Source organism: Aspergillus lentulus (genome assembly GCF_001445615.1).
Source record: "Aspergillus lentulus DNA, contig: Alt09, strain: IFM 54703, whole genome shotgun sequence".
Lineage (NCBI taxonomy): Eukaryota > Fungi > Ascomycota > Eurotiomycetes > Eurotiales > Aspergillaceae > Aspergillus > Aspergillus lentulus.
In genome coordinates, this window is record NW_028322117.1 from 804,441 (window position 1) to 820,326 (window position 15,886).

At 47.2% G+C, this 15,886-nt stretch overlaps 5 protein-coding genes across 5 annotated transcripts; 3 read left to right on the forward strand and 2 right to left on the reverse strand.

Annotated features, from left to right (window-relative positions):
- Positions 1–671: 671 nt before the first annotated feature.
- ALT_5090 (S-methyl-5-thioribose-1-phosphate isomerase) lies at positions 672–1,888 on the forward strand (the record flags this gene model as incomplete). The annotated part of the gene is made up of 2 exons (XM_089599860.1): positions 672–1,204; positions 1,258–1,888. 2 exons carry the CDS (start codon positions 672–674, stop codon positions 1,886–1,888), a joined length of 1,164 nt encoding a protein of 387 aa, XP_089455737.1.
- Positions 1,889–4,513: 2,625 nt separating this feature from the next.
- Positions 4,514–8,741, reverse strand: ALT_5091 (putative nuclear pore complex subunit Nup133; the record flags this gene model as incomplete). Its single annotated transcript, XM_089599861.1, has 6 exons — positions 4,514–4,857; positions 4,912–6,963; positions 7,027–7,281; positions 7,351–7,778; positions 7,859–7,968; positions 8,421–8,741. The coding sequence occupies 6 exons, from the start codon at positions 8,739–8,741 to the stop codon at positions 4,514–4,516; spliced, it is 3,510 nt and encodes a 1,169-aa protein (XP_089455738.1).
- A 1,310-nt stretch (positions 8,742–10,051) lies between these two features.
- Positions 10,052–10,927, forward strand: ALT_5092 (ACP S-malonyltransferase; the record flags this gene model as incomplete). The annotated part of the gene is made up of 1 exon (XM_033555494.2): positions 10,052–10,927. One exon carries the CDS (start codon positions 10,052–10,054, stop codon positions 10,925–10,927), a length of 876 nt encoding a protein of 291 aa, XP_033411385.2.
- Positions 10,928–13,190: 2,263 nt separating this feature from the next.
- ALT_5093 (NuoB/complex I 20 kDa subunit family protein) lies at positions 13,191–14,063 on the forward strand (the record flags this gene model as incomplete). The annotated part of the gene is made up of 4 exons (XM_033555492.1): positions 13,191–13,233; positions 13,283–13,475; positions 13,545–13,900; positions 13,969–14,063. The coding sequence occupies 4 exons, from the start codon at positions 13,191–13,193 to the stop codon at positions 14,061–14,063; spliced, it is 687 nt and encodes a 228-aa protein (XP_033411383.1).
- A 306-nt stretch (positions 14,064–14,369) lies between these two features.
- On the reverse strand, positions 14,370–15,513 carry ALT_5094 (oxidoreductase, short-chain dehydrogenase/reductase family; the record flags this gene model as incomplete). The annotated part of the gene is made up of 4 exons (XM_033555491.1): positions 14,370–14,557; positions 14,610–14,854; positions 14,970–15,408; positions 15,459–15,513. 4 exons carry the CDS (start codon positions 15,511–15,513, stop codon positions 14,370–14,372), a joined length of 927 nt encoding a protein of 308 aa, XP_033411382.1.
- Positions 15,514–15,886: the final 373 nt, after the last annotated feature.

Genomic DNA, 15,886 nt, shown 5'->3' on the forward strand with positions numbered 1-15,886 from the left:
CCTGTAGGGAAATCCTTACTTATAGTTTAATAAGATAGTAGAGTAAGGTGACTTAAGAGAAAAGTTCAGGGGAGTTGCGTCTGGGTCCTAGATCATTATTTAGGACATGCTACCCTATTATCATAGTAGTAGCTATTGATATAATATGTTCATAGATTAATGATTTTCCTAAGTGCTTCATACTGCGGAGATGGATATACACATCCTTGTCATGTGGTCATACTATACCACCAAGCACTAGTATGGTAAGGAGCTACATGACCTTGATGGGTCTTTCATGTGGTAAAGAATGTCAAGTTGGCAATGAATTTGAACCTGTAACCCCTAGTAGGCACAAAGATAATGGGGGCTATCTTTCTGGATACGGAAGGAATGCCCGGCTGGCGTCCTACCACTACACCAGCTTGCCGGCCATACCACTCTTGTAGAAATGCCCCAAGGTCTGTTACAGAACTTTGGCATGATTAATTAATCATACAGTCAAATTAGGTGTGGAGCATGGGTTGAGTTACACACAAGCATGACTAGGAATGTATGGCAAAATATGTGGTACATAAGAGTTGCCAGATTTGGTCTAGTGTCCAGTAGAATCCCATTCAAAATCCCCTCATCCAACTGCTCGCCATACTCATAATTACCATACAGATCCAGCAAAGGCGGTTGCAGTACCAATGACATCGATGTTACAAGCAATCAGGTATAGCCATGGCAAGTTAGCCATCATTGACCAGCTACAGCTCCCATACGTGGAAAAGTTCATTACAATCCAGACATCTGAAGACGCCTGGCATGCAATCAAGGAAATGAGAGTCAGGGGCGCACCGGCCATTGCAATAGTTGCAGCCCTTGCACTCGCGTCAGAGTTAAATACACTCATAGTCCACGATAAACTATCATCGGGAGCAGAAGAGGTGAAACTTTTTATCAGGGAAAAGTTGGATTACTTAGTGAGCAGCAGACCGACTGCTGTCAATCTCAGTGATGCTGCTCGCAAACTCGAATCAACCATTTCAGATCATGCGGATACCCCTGGTGCAACTGGGCGTACTGTTGCGGAGCATTTCATCCGCGCCGCAGAGGATATGATGACCAAGGACCTGGACGATAATATGAAGATTGGTAAAAATGGTGCTGAGTGGATTATCAAGCATGCACTTGCAGCACGCAAGTCAACAGCTACAGTTCTGACGCATTGTAACACTGGGTAAGCATTTGCCTTGATGATTGTGTTATCTGAGTACTGAATGGATTTATTAGCTCGCTTGCAACTTCGGGCTATGGAACAGCCCTGGGCGTGATACGAGCGTTGGCTTCAAAAATGGCCCTGGAACATGCATATTGCACCGAGACTAGACCTTACAACCAAGGCAGCCGCCTGACAGCTTTCGAACTTGTCCATGATAAACTTCCTGCTACATTGATAACCGACTCAATGGTAGCTGCACTGCTTGCTAATACGAAAGCTGAAGTGGACGCAATCGTGGTTGGGGCGGACAGAGTGGCAGCCAATGGAGATACTGCCAACAAAATAGGTACATATGGTTTAGCAGTACTAGCCAAATACCACGGCGTGAAATTCCTTGTTGCCGCGCCACTCACGACAATTGATCTCGGCACCAAATCGGGTGAAGATATCGTCATCGAGGAGCGGCCAGCAGCTGAAGTCACCAAAATCAAAGGGCCTGTCGATGGAGATCATTCAGCTGATATCGTGAAGTTAGAAACTGTGCACATTGCTGCAAAGGGTATCAACGTCTGGAATCCAGCATTCGATGTTACTCCCTCGACACTCATCGACGGCATCATCACTGAAGTCGGCGTCATCGAAAAGGAAACAGATGGTCAATTTCATCTGGAGCGGCTATTCATAGATAACTCGGCTTCGTGAAATTTCCCTTTGTATGACGATTGCTATTGCCATCATACTCCTGGGATTCTTTATTGTTCTCAATGGCAGCAAGGAGCCTGTCCAGCTGGGATTCCAGGTTTGTCAAATGGTCTTCCAGTGCTTCAGCTGCTTTTTCACCCCTTACAGAGGTCAGAAAAGTCTGTCGGATTCGAGTCTCAGGTGGAACCACGTACGAAGAGATATCCTTCAAGACCTGGATACTGTTAGCACTCTGGTGGGGTCTATTTGATGACTCTTCCAGGTTCATGTGCCATGGTTTTGCAGTAACATTGTTCAAGGCTTCATTTCCTGAATACGAGTGCGGATGATATTATAGAACCTACCTGCATATAATTCGGGGATAACCCATCTTTGTTTGCTTGGGACATTGTGATAAGTATTGGCTGGTTGTATCACGGGTGTGTTTACGAAGACCCGTCCACAGAAGCGGCGGCTTTACTAGGCAATTAAGGAATAATTAGTAATGTGTTAGCTAGTACGGCATAAATAAGTTTTGCTACTGGCGCACTTTCCCATGGTGGAGCCCCTAATGATTTAATATACACTCAGCTGCCATAGCTGTAAAAAAGAGCCATAATATTATGTAGTATTTAGCATACCCAGCATCGCTACACCAGGTGGTGCTAACTTGCGAGCTAGTCACCTAGAACTACTGGACTGTGAAAATTCAATAGGGTGCAGATCCCTACATACCTTAGAAATAATGGGAAACAGAATAGGAGGCACAAGGCCTCCATAGGGTGGAAAGGAAGTATAACCACAATATGCGGAGCTGACACAAGAGGAGATGAAACTTATCCCAGCGTGTGGGTTAATCCAGCGTATTCAAAATTGGTGTCAGTTCTTGGCGCGTTTTCAAATCAAATTCGCGCAACTTTACTTTTTAAATTGGACCTGGCACAAGGGGTTTACTTCATTACCCAATCTCTCCACCATCTAGCAGGTTCTCTTGTCTTTGGGTTATCATTGGATGATTGCTATCTTTCTGGACTGCCTTTCTATGGCTAAGTGGGTATAGACTACTACTTTAGGATGTCCTTACCCCGCGTTTTACTATCATGTATGAGGTCATGGGGTGTTCTAGCTAAAGCTAGATGCTATAAATTAAACAACAAATCCGAGCTCCAACCCTCCAACTGGATTGAGCATCATCGTTCTTGTATCGATTTGGTTCAGTGAGATTCTAACTATACGAGACTATCGCCTAAGTTTGGATTTGCTCTTGTATTCGATCAGGGTTAGACTCCATATACTAATCTGTCCATAATAACCATTCCGTCCCTCTGGAATTATCTGTGTTCGTTCGTTCGTAACAGAAACCTTATAAGGGACTTCAAGGTATGCCCATGGTACGGTTAGACAGATGCAGGTGGTCTGAATACTTGACTCTTGTTTTCTGCATTCAAACACATCCACAGCCCACACCATCCATTGGTTCGGTATCTCTGTTTCACTGATATTATATTCCTACCTCCTAGTGTACTGCCCAATCCGTTTCCAGTCCGATCAAGAGCCGCTCAAATAGCTTCTCTATAATAGTAAGCAATTCTCAACACACAGATACCCTGATGAAAGAGGATATCTGTTGGAACAAGGGTTACCCATTGGTCAATGTCAATGTGATGAGGTATGCTAATGCAAGTCTCAGTGACGCGTTCACACAAGCTCAACGGCCGGGATCACTCAGGACTTAGTGACGGAATGGCAGCCTCACTTGAGCATATCCCTCGGTATTTTGCGAAATCCGGGCCCATTGATGCTGATCCTAAAAAGACGAAAAAAGACGGAGGAGGAAAGGGAAACTGGTTGGTGTCCCTGTCATATAGCTTCAGTTGTCCTTTTACATCATTGGGTTGTATACAAGAACACCGCCTAACAGTGCGCAAGGGGCCGCTCTGGCGAGGAAGTCCAAGATTATGATTATACCTTCACGAACGCTCGTCGCCATTCAAACAGCAGTAGCCAAGGCATGGCGGGTTTTAGAACGAAGTTCGAGACCATTGAACCGGATCCAGTCTTTGAGCATCGCCTGCACGGTCCACGGAATGACTCTGTCGAGCATGGTGACTCGACGATCCACGACCGAAATGAAAGTGGTCAAACTAACAGCAATGACATCTAAGACCAGACAGAGGGGGCGGAATCTGTGATAACCTGTTATTAGTGCCGATACACTGTTGTCAAGGCACCATAATAGGATTAACTGAGGCGGATGGACCGGTACCGGAGTGAGTAGTGAAATGAAAGGCTATAATACCAAATCAATACGCTCACAGGCTCTTTATACCGTTGCTAGATGAACATTACCCATCAAGAATATTTGCAAATGCTGACGCTGACATCTGTAATCTGGGAGCCTCGGTAATTCACGAATCTGAACAGACGAACGGAGCATCAGTGTAAACAGAATACTTACAAATTTAGAGCAGACTCAGCCCGCGTGTGGATACAGCCCCAAGGATTCCTATAATAAGGATGTTCTTTTACAGGAGCGAGTTTGAGCCAGAAATAGCAGACTTATATCCTTTGTACAGCCCAACCATTGAACATTAGTATCATGCCGCTGTGTTTATCCCTAAGTATTGCAGAGAACGAGAAACATGATTAAAGCCACGACAACTGCGCTTTTGTGGACGGAGTTCCTGTTCCCGAATAGTGGGCCAGTAGACCATCGCTGAACTGCACCATAGCGCCAGTTGAATGATTAGCTGAAGATGCAACCGCCTCCTCCACAGAGATAAGGAGTTTCCTGTACCAGAACTCGAGTTTTCCCTCTTCAATCCGTTGGCGAAGTATATCATTTTCCCTGCTCAGATCGCGGCAAATCCTGCCGCGCTGCTCTTGAGGGTATGACGACAAAATAAAATCGAGATCTGACTCGTTAAGCACTACATCCAGCGGCGAGGATGGTACATAGAGTGAACGAGGATCTGCATCCGCGCAGTGTTCTGCGAGTTGAGTTCATCAGTATTCAGATAGTCAAATCCGCGAGATATGCTTACTATCTCTTAAACAAAGAGTGAGTGTTCGAAGAAGAGAGACACAGTGTATGTGATCTTCAGATTGATGATCTGTGTTGTCCGCATTTCTCTCAAATTGCCAATCGTCTCTGATCATGCATCTGCGCCACACAAGCTTCTGCAGAGGGACATGGTAGAGCGGACCCTCCTGGGTGGAAGAGTTCAATCGAATGACCCGCAAAGCCAGGTAGAATTCCTTGCCAAAGAATTCATTTTGGGTTTCCTCCGAAACCTGGCCGCCATCGATCAGTGTCAACAGATCGATCAGCTGGTCAACCCCGAGGATTTGCCGGCTGATCACTTTAGTGAGCAAGACAGATAGTACTTCGTGGAGCGATGGGGTGTCATTCACAAATTTTCCGAACTGGTCAATTGCTAGTTCAGTTTCAGCCTTTTGATCAATCGCGCCCTGCAAAGCTGGCATGATATAAGCATAGACAACTTCTTGGACAGCGTCTAATTCAGCCAAGTCCTCGAGGCGTCTTATTTCATTACCAAGGATGGGCTTGCCAGTTGCACTGCTTTCTTCCCAGGCTGCTAGCGTAGCAAGTTTTGACAAGGACAACTCAACGCGATGACACCACAGATCTGATTCACGCTCAAGAGCCAAGGTCTCCAACGATCGAGCAGCCGCTTCATAGTCGTCCTCACCGATCGCATCGTTAATCCAGCAGAGACGAGCGTAGGTCGGATTTTTGTGCAAAAAGCGGTTGATGAAAGGTTGAAACCTTCTCATCGTGAACAGAATCTCTGATTGACCCATCGATATTTGGCGAGTGAAGAAGGCATCAGCCCAGGGTTCGCCGAACTTCTCGAAGTACGTTGAGATTCTCCTACTGAGCTGTTCTGATTCATAGTTGGTGACATTTCCGGCATGTTCCGAGTCCGCCAATGTCTGGTCCTGAAGCTCAATAATGAGTTCTACCAAAGCACCCATGTCCTGGAATTTCTCCGCCAGAGAAATTGCCTCTTCTAGCTGCCCAATGCCAGCCAACTTGAATAGCTGCCACCTGCGCTGCTTGGTATGTGTTTGCTCGAGTTCAATGCCCTCATCGACTGATTTGGGATCATCCTGTGAGGAAAGCCACCTGACTCTTTCGTAGTGCATTAAACTGAGCACACGAAGTTGGCGGGCGCTGTTTTCCGCAATTTGCCGGACGAACTGCTGCTCCCGTAGATCCAAAGAAGCCGTTGTTTGTTGGGTCCATGCCCTACACGTATCGAGTTCTAGATCCAAAAGATGTCCCGTTTCAAGATAAACGATACCCTGAGACGTCCAGAATTCAGAGAGACCATCGTAGCCAGACGTCAACACGCCGTCCTCCATGTGCTCGTCTTCAAGCCCGTACTGACGAGCGTGCTCATCACGAAACCGAAAAGCTGTCTCCAAGACGGCCAAGGAAAGCTCACTGGCTTGCGCGATATCTTCTAATACCCTCCGCCCCTGCTTCGTAGAAATCCCCTTCTGAAGTTTGAGCCCCTTGAAGATCCAGGGAATAATATGTTCCATTCGAAACGTGTCAAAAAGAAACCAGTCGCGCACATTATCTTTGTCCTCTTGATACTCGGATTTTGTTTTGAATTTTTCATTCATCGACCCAATCACATGAGCCAAAAACGTATTCCCTTGGCCCATTGCCCGCCTCGCCTTATCCTCAAGCTTCCACAGGGCTCTTTGTGCAGCAAGTTTCTCCGCACTCCACAGTAGCTCGTACCAGGTTTGACGACGCAAAGGTTTCTTATGCTGCAGTAACAGACTTGCAAGATCATCTAGAGCTTTTGCTCGTAATCTCAAGTTCTGATCTAGAGTGAACGACGTGGCGGGAATATAATGAGAGGTAGACCGCAGCAATTCTCCGCAAATCTCAAGTGCAGCTTCCTCGATCTCTTGGGAGCTGAAGTCGAAGCCGCCTTTGTCAGTTAGATCGAGTGGGTTGCCTGGCCTCGTGCCGTAGAATACGGCTTGTTCGATTTTGGTTTTAGCTGTAATTTGAGCATCTTCAATCTCACTGCCTGCGCTTTGTCGAGGCCTCACTGCGATTCGAATGACGCCAAAATTTCGAACCATGACCAAGCATGCGGGGGAAGATCCTTCACCCAGTTCATCTTCACAGCCGCTGCCCAGTAGCTTGTAGTCAGCTCCGGACCGAAAGGTGACATGGTCATTGAAAGGAGAGGGAAGTCGATCGGAGTCTAGTAAGAGTTGTGAGGTGGGCGAGTCACCATATGAAACCAACGAGAGCAGTAACACCGACTGGCCAATCACAAGAAAGGCTGTCTGGCTCACTGTGGCTACATGTAACTTGATGTTGGGCTGCGGGGCGTCAGACAATGTCGGAGAAAAGTTCAAGTCTATGGAATTGGCAGCCAAGACATGAACTTCTTCTGAAAGCAAGAGCTGCACCACAGATATGCATCGACGACTTGTCTCCCGGGAAGGCGCCACAACCAGACAAAGCCGCCACGACTCCGCTCCACTATGCTGTAAACCTTGCGCATCATCTCCAGAGGACATAAGGGCAAAATCTATGATCTTTAGATCAGTATCACCGGCCGCTTCTGTGTGCTTTCGACCCAAAGAGCGACACAGATCCTGTCTGATATCAAACTGTTTCTTCATTATGCTCCCGTTACTCCAATGGGTGTCCCAGATCTCAAAAACTCCCGTCGTCGTGCCAACAATGATGTCCCGCTGCCCTCGTTGATGCGAACGGGCAGCCTTTACTGCAGCGACATCCTTCCTCCAGCAACCACCACTGAAGACGCTTTTTATGCCATTCAGTAGCCCACTACTGCTGCTTGAATTCCGAAGAAAATTGGCCATCACGTTCGGCCTTCCTTGAGAATCCCTGAAGGTAATGTGAGCGACCCTCCCCGATGAAAACGTGACAATTACACCGGAGGGCTCGCAGTTTATCACATCACTAACATATTCACCTGGGAGCAAGCCAGGTAGGTGACCTTGAAGCCCACTTTGTCTTTGTCTTGGTAGCCCAAGGGATCCAGCATGCGATATGGTCTCCCAGTAGATAATTCTTCCTGTATACGGCATGACTACCATTAAGCCTGGTATTTCGCCATTTGCGGAAGAAAGGAAAACCCCAAGGGGGGGTGCACCATGAGATTCTCGGCAAGATTCAGGAATTGTAAGTGTAAAGACATCCAAGGGGGACGATGCTGATGCAGAGGGAGAATATGGCCAAATAATAGCATGCGATGCCGTCAAGGCCAATGCATAGCCATTCGCTGTCCCGAAAATACCTCGAAAATCTACAAAAACAAATTAATACACTGGCTGAGACGGGCATGTCCATAACTTGCCTGAAGGTAGGCCTCGAATCTGGTCCGGGAAAGCAGGAAGTTGAGAGACCGTGTAGAAATCAGTCTTGGACTTTAAAGATCTTTAGCGTTAATGAAGAACTAGACAACACCCGGCGAGGACAACAAGGGAAGGCCAGAATCTTGAGGCTTTGGACACATGTCAGACTTACAAGCACAACAGCTGCGTTGACCTCGTTTGCTGGTCGCTTCAGTTCATTTAATGATCTCACTGGTAAAGATCTTTGCATGCCAGGTTTCTTCGCAACCGTTGGGTCGGACTCATCTCCGGTGTCGAGTCCTAGATCTCTTGGTAATCCTTTCTTACAGTCTGACTGAGCCTCCAAGGAACGCCCAGGACTCTCACTCCGCAGCGCAGAACGTTGTCTTTTAGCATCCGGTTGCTTCACATACTCATCAGAGCTAGTGCGCTGACGTCTTCGTGGGTTGCGCAACGAGGCCACGGAGGAGAGTCCTGCTTTGGGTACGAACATAGTTGCAGGGAGGTTGTGATGTATGACGACAGAATGATGATCTCTGTTGCTGAATCCGGTACACGCATATAGGTGGCAATCATGAAGCAGTAAGGTCGATCACGAGGAGTAGGACTCAGAGACAGCAGGGCTGGTGCAACAAGACCTACCGCTCCTCATATCACAATAAGCAAAAACAAACTATGTACTGAGTTTGGTGTACAATGCCAAGGGAGATATGAGAAGGCGGTCAGGTGCCCTGTGAGCTCCACATTGGATGTCAAACATATCAAACACGGATACCAATTGAGAAGGAATTCAGTACTCCGAATAGTCCGTAGGACGGACGGAACATAGGTACGGATAGAAGACATGGATATGCTTCTATGGAACAGTTCCTGTGTGGTATGTTTTGTACATAATAAACATGTTGATTACTAACCTTGCAAAGGCTATAGAGATATTAGTCAACTCTCGGTTCTACAAGGGGTACGTTACGAGTTCAGTATCACAATGAGGCAAGAAGCAATTTAATAATATGCAACGATAGTACCTAGTTAAGACTTCGCAGTTTGCTGCATCTGTTCCTTTTGAGAAAATCAGTATTATGGCGTAATAGGTACCTTACTTTCATGATAGATACCTTGGATAATAATCAGTGGATATTCATCAACATAAGTAGTAAATTTACAAGCCTATAGCGGATGTAACTATTTATTGCGAGTACGGTGTACAAACAGAGGTACCATATTGTTGTGATGTTTTTGCTTGTAATCACATGATTTTAACTTGACTGAAGCCTTAGAATCTACTGGCTCTTTATCAACAGTATCTTACCCATCGGACGCTCGTGTGTCATAATACTTCTCTAGAAGACACCGTTCATAATGCTCACATATTATATCCAATATGTTTGTTCCGAGCCTAAATGATTATTATGCTTTTATAACCACTAAATCATGTTGCTATTCCTCTGTCCGAGATACACCACTGTCATCCGCTATGTCTGTGGTCGATCAATCTCGAGGCTGAGCCCCCATCGCCAAAGTATCGCTCCGCACTCTACCACAACAAAATTGCACACAGCTCTATTCTTTCCCGGTTTGTCATACCATATAGTCCCAAAGATCCCTATTCCTGATGCTGATATAGGTCCAGGTCATGGCGTACAGCGTGTGGGAATGGCTAACTCCTGGGTTGACAATTTTCCTAACACGGCCAGACCATTCTTAGAAGAGATGGACGATGCTTTAGGATTCAACCTGTCTCGAACTATAGCAAATGGCCCAAATTGCGAGTTAAACAAGACTGAGAATTCCCAGCCTGCTATCATGGCGACGTCCATATTAATTCTTCGCATATTGGAAAAGGAATTCGGTTTCGACACGAAATCTCGTGTGAATGTAACACTTGGACATAGCTTGGGCGAGTTCTCTGCTCTGGTCGCTGGTGGCTATCTTAAGTTCGGAGACGCGCTAAGATTGGTTCGCCGTCGGGCGGAGATTATGGCTGAATGCACCCGTCAAGCCTCTAAACAATCCGGAGAAGACTATGGCATGGTAGCTCTGATTTGTGAACCGGATCATCTCGAATCTTTACTTTCAGCCATACATGAATTCACAGGTCATCCTTCCCCCGACTTAAAGGACGATTCGAGCCACGGATTACCCACAATTCAACAAGTTATGATTGCCAACATCAACTCCAAAAACCAAATAGTACTAAGTGGGAGTATTCCGCGGATTACGACTCTTCTCGTCCAGCTTCGCCAATTTGGTGGCCACGACCCACGTGCTGTGAGGTTGAAGAGCGAAAGCCCGTTCCACAATCCCATCATGGCGCCAGCTGCAGGGTATATGAGACATGAACTAGAATACGTCGACATTGAATTTCCCTCACAGCTGCCGTGTATATCAAACGTCTCTGGTCTACCCTTCGAATCAAGGGACGACTTGAAAAGCCTTTTGTCTAGACAATGCGTTGAAACCGTTAAATGGTGGGACAGTATTCGTTATCTTGACCAAGATCGAGGAGTCAAAAGATGGATTGGCATTGGGCCAGGCAAAGTCGGCAGAAATCTGGTCGGCAAGGAAGTTGGTAAAATTAACACCAAAGGAGGTGGCGTTTGGGCTCTTAGTGATCCCCGAGAGCTGGAGAATGTTTTGATGGCGCTGCAAAACACTGAAATCGACGTCTTAACTCAATGAATCTGCGATCCCCCATTATATACGTACTTCTCATTTGTACCGACACAATCGAGCCCTGCTCATTACATACGAAACTTACTGATAAGTCGCCGGACTTGATACGCAAATTTCCATCCAAAATGTAGCCCGGTGCTTTGATGGCCTTAAATCCACACTTTCCCGGGCAGTCACAGCACCCTATTCTTTCGAGTAACTTCTAATCTGAAACAAATAGTCTGCAACTTGAGAGACAAATAACCTGCTCAAGCCACTCTAACGTCTATGAAGCATCAGGTGCAAGTCTTTGTGGCAATTTCCTTGGCCGGTGTGGATCACTCTGAAGGTGTTCCTTGCTAGAACAACCAGACTGCCTCCTGTAGAGTTGTCTTGCAATTCCAATTGCGTTTCTCATTGTGCTGTCAAAACGAGATTCACTTCTGTACTCAGTACAATCATGAGCTATGCTCAGCGAGGGTAGCTTGAGTAACCATGGATAATCGGCATGGGCTTCCTGGCCCTGCAAGCAATCGGTGAAGCGCTAGCTCGCATTTCTTATGCTGCTCATTCTTCCATGCATCTTGCATGAAGACAGGTATGACCTTCACTTCCGCAATCCTTCAGACAAGTTGCAAGGTCCAAAAGTTGCCTCAGGGCAGGGTGAAGTTCGCTCACAATTTCGTCCATGGTTGTGTAAGTTCTAGCCGATCAGGCAGAACAACGTGAATCAGTCTCACAATCCGCGTCTGTCCGCTATGTTTCATTCAGAAAGTCCGTATATTTCCCGGGGGTTTTTGGCCATTCCAGAGCATTAATATGTTTTGAGTTGTCTCCCCAAAAGATTTAGGGGTGAGAAAGCTCAGAGCCCAGTCATTCCCGGAGCCCAGGTATCGCCGATACGCTTGACTGCCGTAATGAACTTTCGGTCGACGATTTGCGATGCATTCGAACTCGATGTTGCGGTCTTCGCAGTAGGCGTATAATCGTCCGGAAAGTAAAACGGGTTTTGTAACAGTTGAACGTATGCAGTTTGCAGCTCTCGGAAAGCCTATCATTCGACATTAGCGCTTCCATGGAACTTGCGGGCTCTCTCGAGAGTGTTGCAACGTAAGATGGTAAAAACGTGCCGGCTTCAAGTCCGATTCCCTCAATGTCGCCATCGCACCGATGCCCAAACTTTCGGCCCCAACACGTGTTGGTTGCCCTATTGTATCCACCACGATCAAGAACTTCACCCCAGTGGTTGTTAACCAGCCATACGCGGCTAATCGTTCATCGATCGCATGCAAGAGGCCCAGATCCTGGCCGACTGAAGTCTTTTTCTGCCGTACCTCAAAGACATCAAGGCATGCGTTCAAGGAGAAAGAGAAATCTACAATGGAGTCTTGGTACGGTGGGAATAGTGTGATATGGAGAGGATTGTCCTTTGAAAGGATTAGTAGAGGCATCAAATAGCAACGGATCGTCTCACAGCCTTTCCAATCACGCATATGCAGGCAATCTTGGGGCCTGACATCGCTTTGCGTGTGTGAGGCTCTTTTAGCTCCCTGGGTCAAAGATCGCTGGAAGTAATACAAGGGAAATGATTAGGCAGGAGAGTAGACTGGCGGAGTACGAAGGGAATAGCAGAGCACTGTTCCCATCAGGTCAGGAGGACCCGCTTGATCTTTGCTCCTCCTCATTTTGATGATGGCACCACGGCGCTGATAAGCCCGGGTAACAACCACCCAACCACTTCCACTTTCATTGAAACACAGCATCTACAACAGAGTCTTTTCTCACATTCGTGAACGGAATCTCTGCATTAATGATACAATAGATTGTAGGCAGAAATCAATGCAGTCTAGATGCACTTAAGTTGTCAAATCGAGTGACCTTTCTACAGTAAAATGAATTCCCATTATAACAAGCCCCATCAGGATAGATCAAGTATTAATGGACCAAATGTGATTAATCGAAACAAACAAATGTCATCATCGTAGGGGTCTCTGCGGTTACCATCTGGGGGTTCGAACTTCGAAGACATTGGAGTAAAGTTGGATTCAGAACTGTATTATCTTCCAGTTACTAAGCTAGAGCGGCCATAGGCTCGGTCGTCTTCGGCGCAACGGCGTTACCTTCCTAGTTTGGAGCCGGAACGGAACACTCGCAACTCGTACCTCAACCATTTCATTGCCACTGGGCTTGCAGGGCCTTTGAGCAACGGAGGTTCTGTTCCCCTCAGTCACCAGCTACTTCTTTATCTGATTAACAGGCGCCTCAGATAAGGCAGAAGTATTATCCCAGTATGCTCTTTACTTCTAGGCGCGCCGTTCTGGGCGCTCTCCGCGGTACGTCTATTTTTCTGTCTCCTGGCATTCGTCGGCTCATTTGATATAGCGCGATCAGTCACAGTTCCATGCCTCTTCAGAGCTCAACAGCTTGCATTGCTGTCCACCTCTCCAGTCAAATCAGCGACGGCACTCGAGCGTCAGGCGCAGTCCGGGCAGCCTTTGACTGCATCTGGAAAAGTGCGAAAGGAGGTGCCCTTGCCGAGCCAGGAAAAGAAAGAGGGTGCAATGCAATATGTTCTGTTCGTGTCCTGCCCCATTTACGTACATGCATACTGAACGTCCGATCGTACTAACATGGTCGTTTGTAGTACCACACTTGACCAAGTCGCCAATTGGGCCCGCCAAAGCTCCTTGTGGCCGATGACCTTCGGTCTCGCCTGTTGTGCTGTCGAGATGATGCATCTGTCGACACCTAGATACGACCAAGATCGCCTGGGAATTATTTTTAGAGCTTCACCTCGCCAGTCAGATGTGATGATCGTGGCTGGTACACTGACCAACAAAATGGCACCGGCCCTTCGACAAGTTTACGATCAGATGCCTGATCCACGCTGGGTCATCAGCATGGGAAGTTGTGCGAATGGTGGCGGCTACTATCATTACAGCTACTCGGTCGTACGAGGATGTGATAGGATTGTTCCTGTCGACGTTTATGTCCCTGGATGTTCGTCGAACCTCCCTCTTGACTCGTACTTTGAGATTATTCTGGAGAGCTCTGCTGACGTGATATAGGCCCACCCACATCTGAGGCATTGATGTATGGAATATTCCAGCTCCAGAAGAAGATGAGACATACAAGAATCACACGCATGTGGTACCGCCGTTAATATTGTTCTTGAGGAATGGGTGGATATCATTAAACCTTGGAAAATGTTGACTATGGCATTGTATTCTTGCGTACCTAGGAGACATACCAGTGCATACAACGAGCCAAGTGACCTTTTGACTGATATGTCTTCGGTGTTCGGATTTCGCTCAATTTACCAGCTAATACGGGCTTATCATTTGCTATCTCTCTTTCTGACAAACGTGCCACCTACCATTGAACGTAAATGGTTCAAGCGATCTGGAGCCCTAGCATTCAGGTACCTGTTCGTCTTTGTTGTGAACCTGAGATCGCTTGAGGCAACCGCCTAGCCGTTGACCATGACACCGCCATTGGGATGCAGGCTTTGTCCCGAGATGTAGCTACTGTCATGACTTGCAAGGAAAACAAAGCATGTTGCAACCTCGCTAGGTTGGCCTGGGCGACCCATGGGCACGGAGCTGAATTGTTCCATTGCAGAAGTATCCATAGTGGATGGGATCAAGGGAGTCCAGACTAGAAGCTATGTTAGAGACGACCTTTGCAATTATCCGGCATCGAAACTTACTTGGACCAGGGCACACACAGTTGACTCGAATTCCTTTCCCAATTTGTTGGTTGGACAATCCTCGAGTGAACGCAACGATTGCGCCCTTCGTAGATGTATAGTCAAGGAGGTCACCTCGGCCAATATAATGGTTAACAGATGCACAGTTGATGATCGTCGAGCCAGATCGCATATGTGGTAGACTGTACTTCGACAAGTAATAATAAGGATGGATGTTCGTGTCAAAGGTGCGATGCCATTGGTCCCTAACGAGATGGTCAATTTGATCAGCTCATGCGAGAGCTCTCTCTTCTCGTGTGCTGTGGGGGCGCTGCTAGTGAAGAGGAGCTCAAAGGACTATGGTGGGGGATCAGAGCATACTCATCTAGCTCGCTGATGTCTTGGACCATGTTCTGGAACGCTGCGTTGTTCACCAGAATGTCAATTCCTCCCAGACACTGAAGGGCGACGTCGACCACTTTCTGGCAGTTCTCCCTTTTCCGGAGATCTACTGCCAAGCAGTGACATTCTTTTCCAGCTTCCTGCACTCTTCTCTTTGTTTCTTGAGCATCTATCTCTTCCTCGGGCAAGTATACGATTAGGCTAGATGCCCCTTCCATTGCAAACAGTATGGCAACAGCGCGACCGATCCCAGAGTCGCCACCCGTAATGATAGCTCGCTTTCCAGCGAGTTTCCCAGCTGCCTTATATGTCTGGTATCCATAGTCGTCGGTCGGTATGCGGGTTGACGCAGGCTTGGGATCCTCCAGTTCCGCCTGTAGCCCAGGCTTTCTCTGATGCTGGATTGGGATCCGGTGACCTGCAGTACCGATGAGCATGGTCAAAGTTGATTCAAAGATGCGGACTTACCAGGCTGAAATTGTGATTCAGCACCGCTTGCTGGCTTTTCCGTGTACTCTTGCATGGCGGTGATCCAGTAGCAATTCGGACGATCTCGAATCGACAACTCACAACTTGCGTATATTAAGTAAAATGCAGCTTTCTGAACAAGTTAATGCGCGAGAAAAGAATTTTGGAAGATAATCACGTCAAGTTATAGTATCGCAAAATCCCGCGCATACGGCCATGTCTGCCGCAAGATCACAGCGTCAGGATGACGTTTCAAGCAACACAGAACCTAGGAATTGAGAGCCACGAAACATCTTCGAGATATAGCCAGCCACGTACAAAACCCACATCGCAATCATTACTTCGAGCTGGCCTAGGTGGTGACAATAGAAGTTCCTATGCAGATGAGCCTCGACAGTCTCCTTGACGTGACGTTATCAGGCAACGAA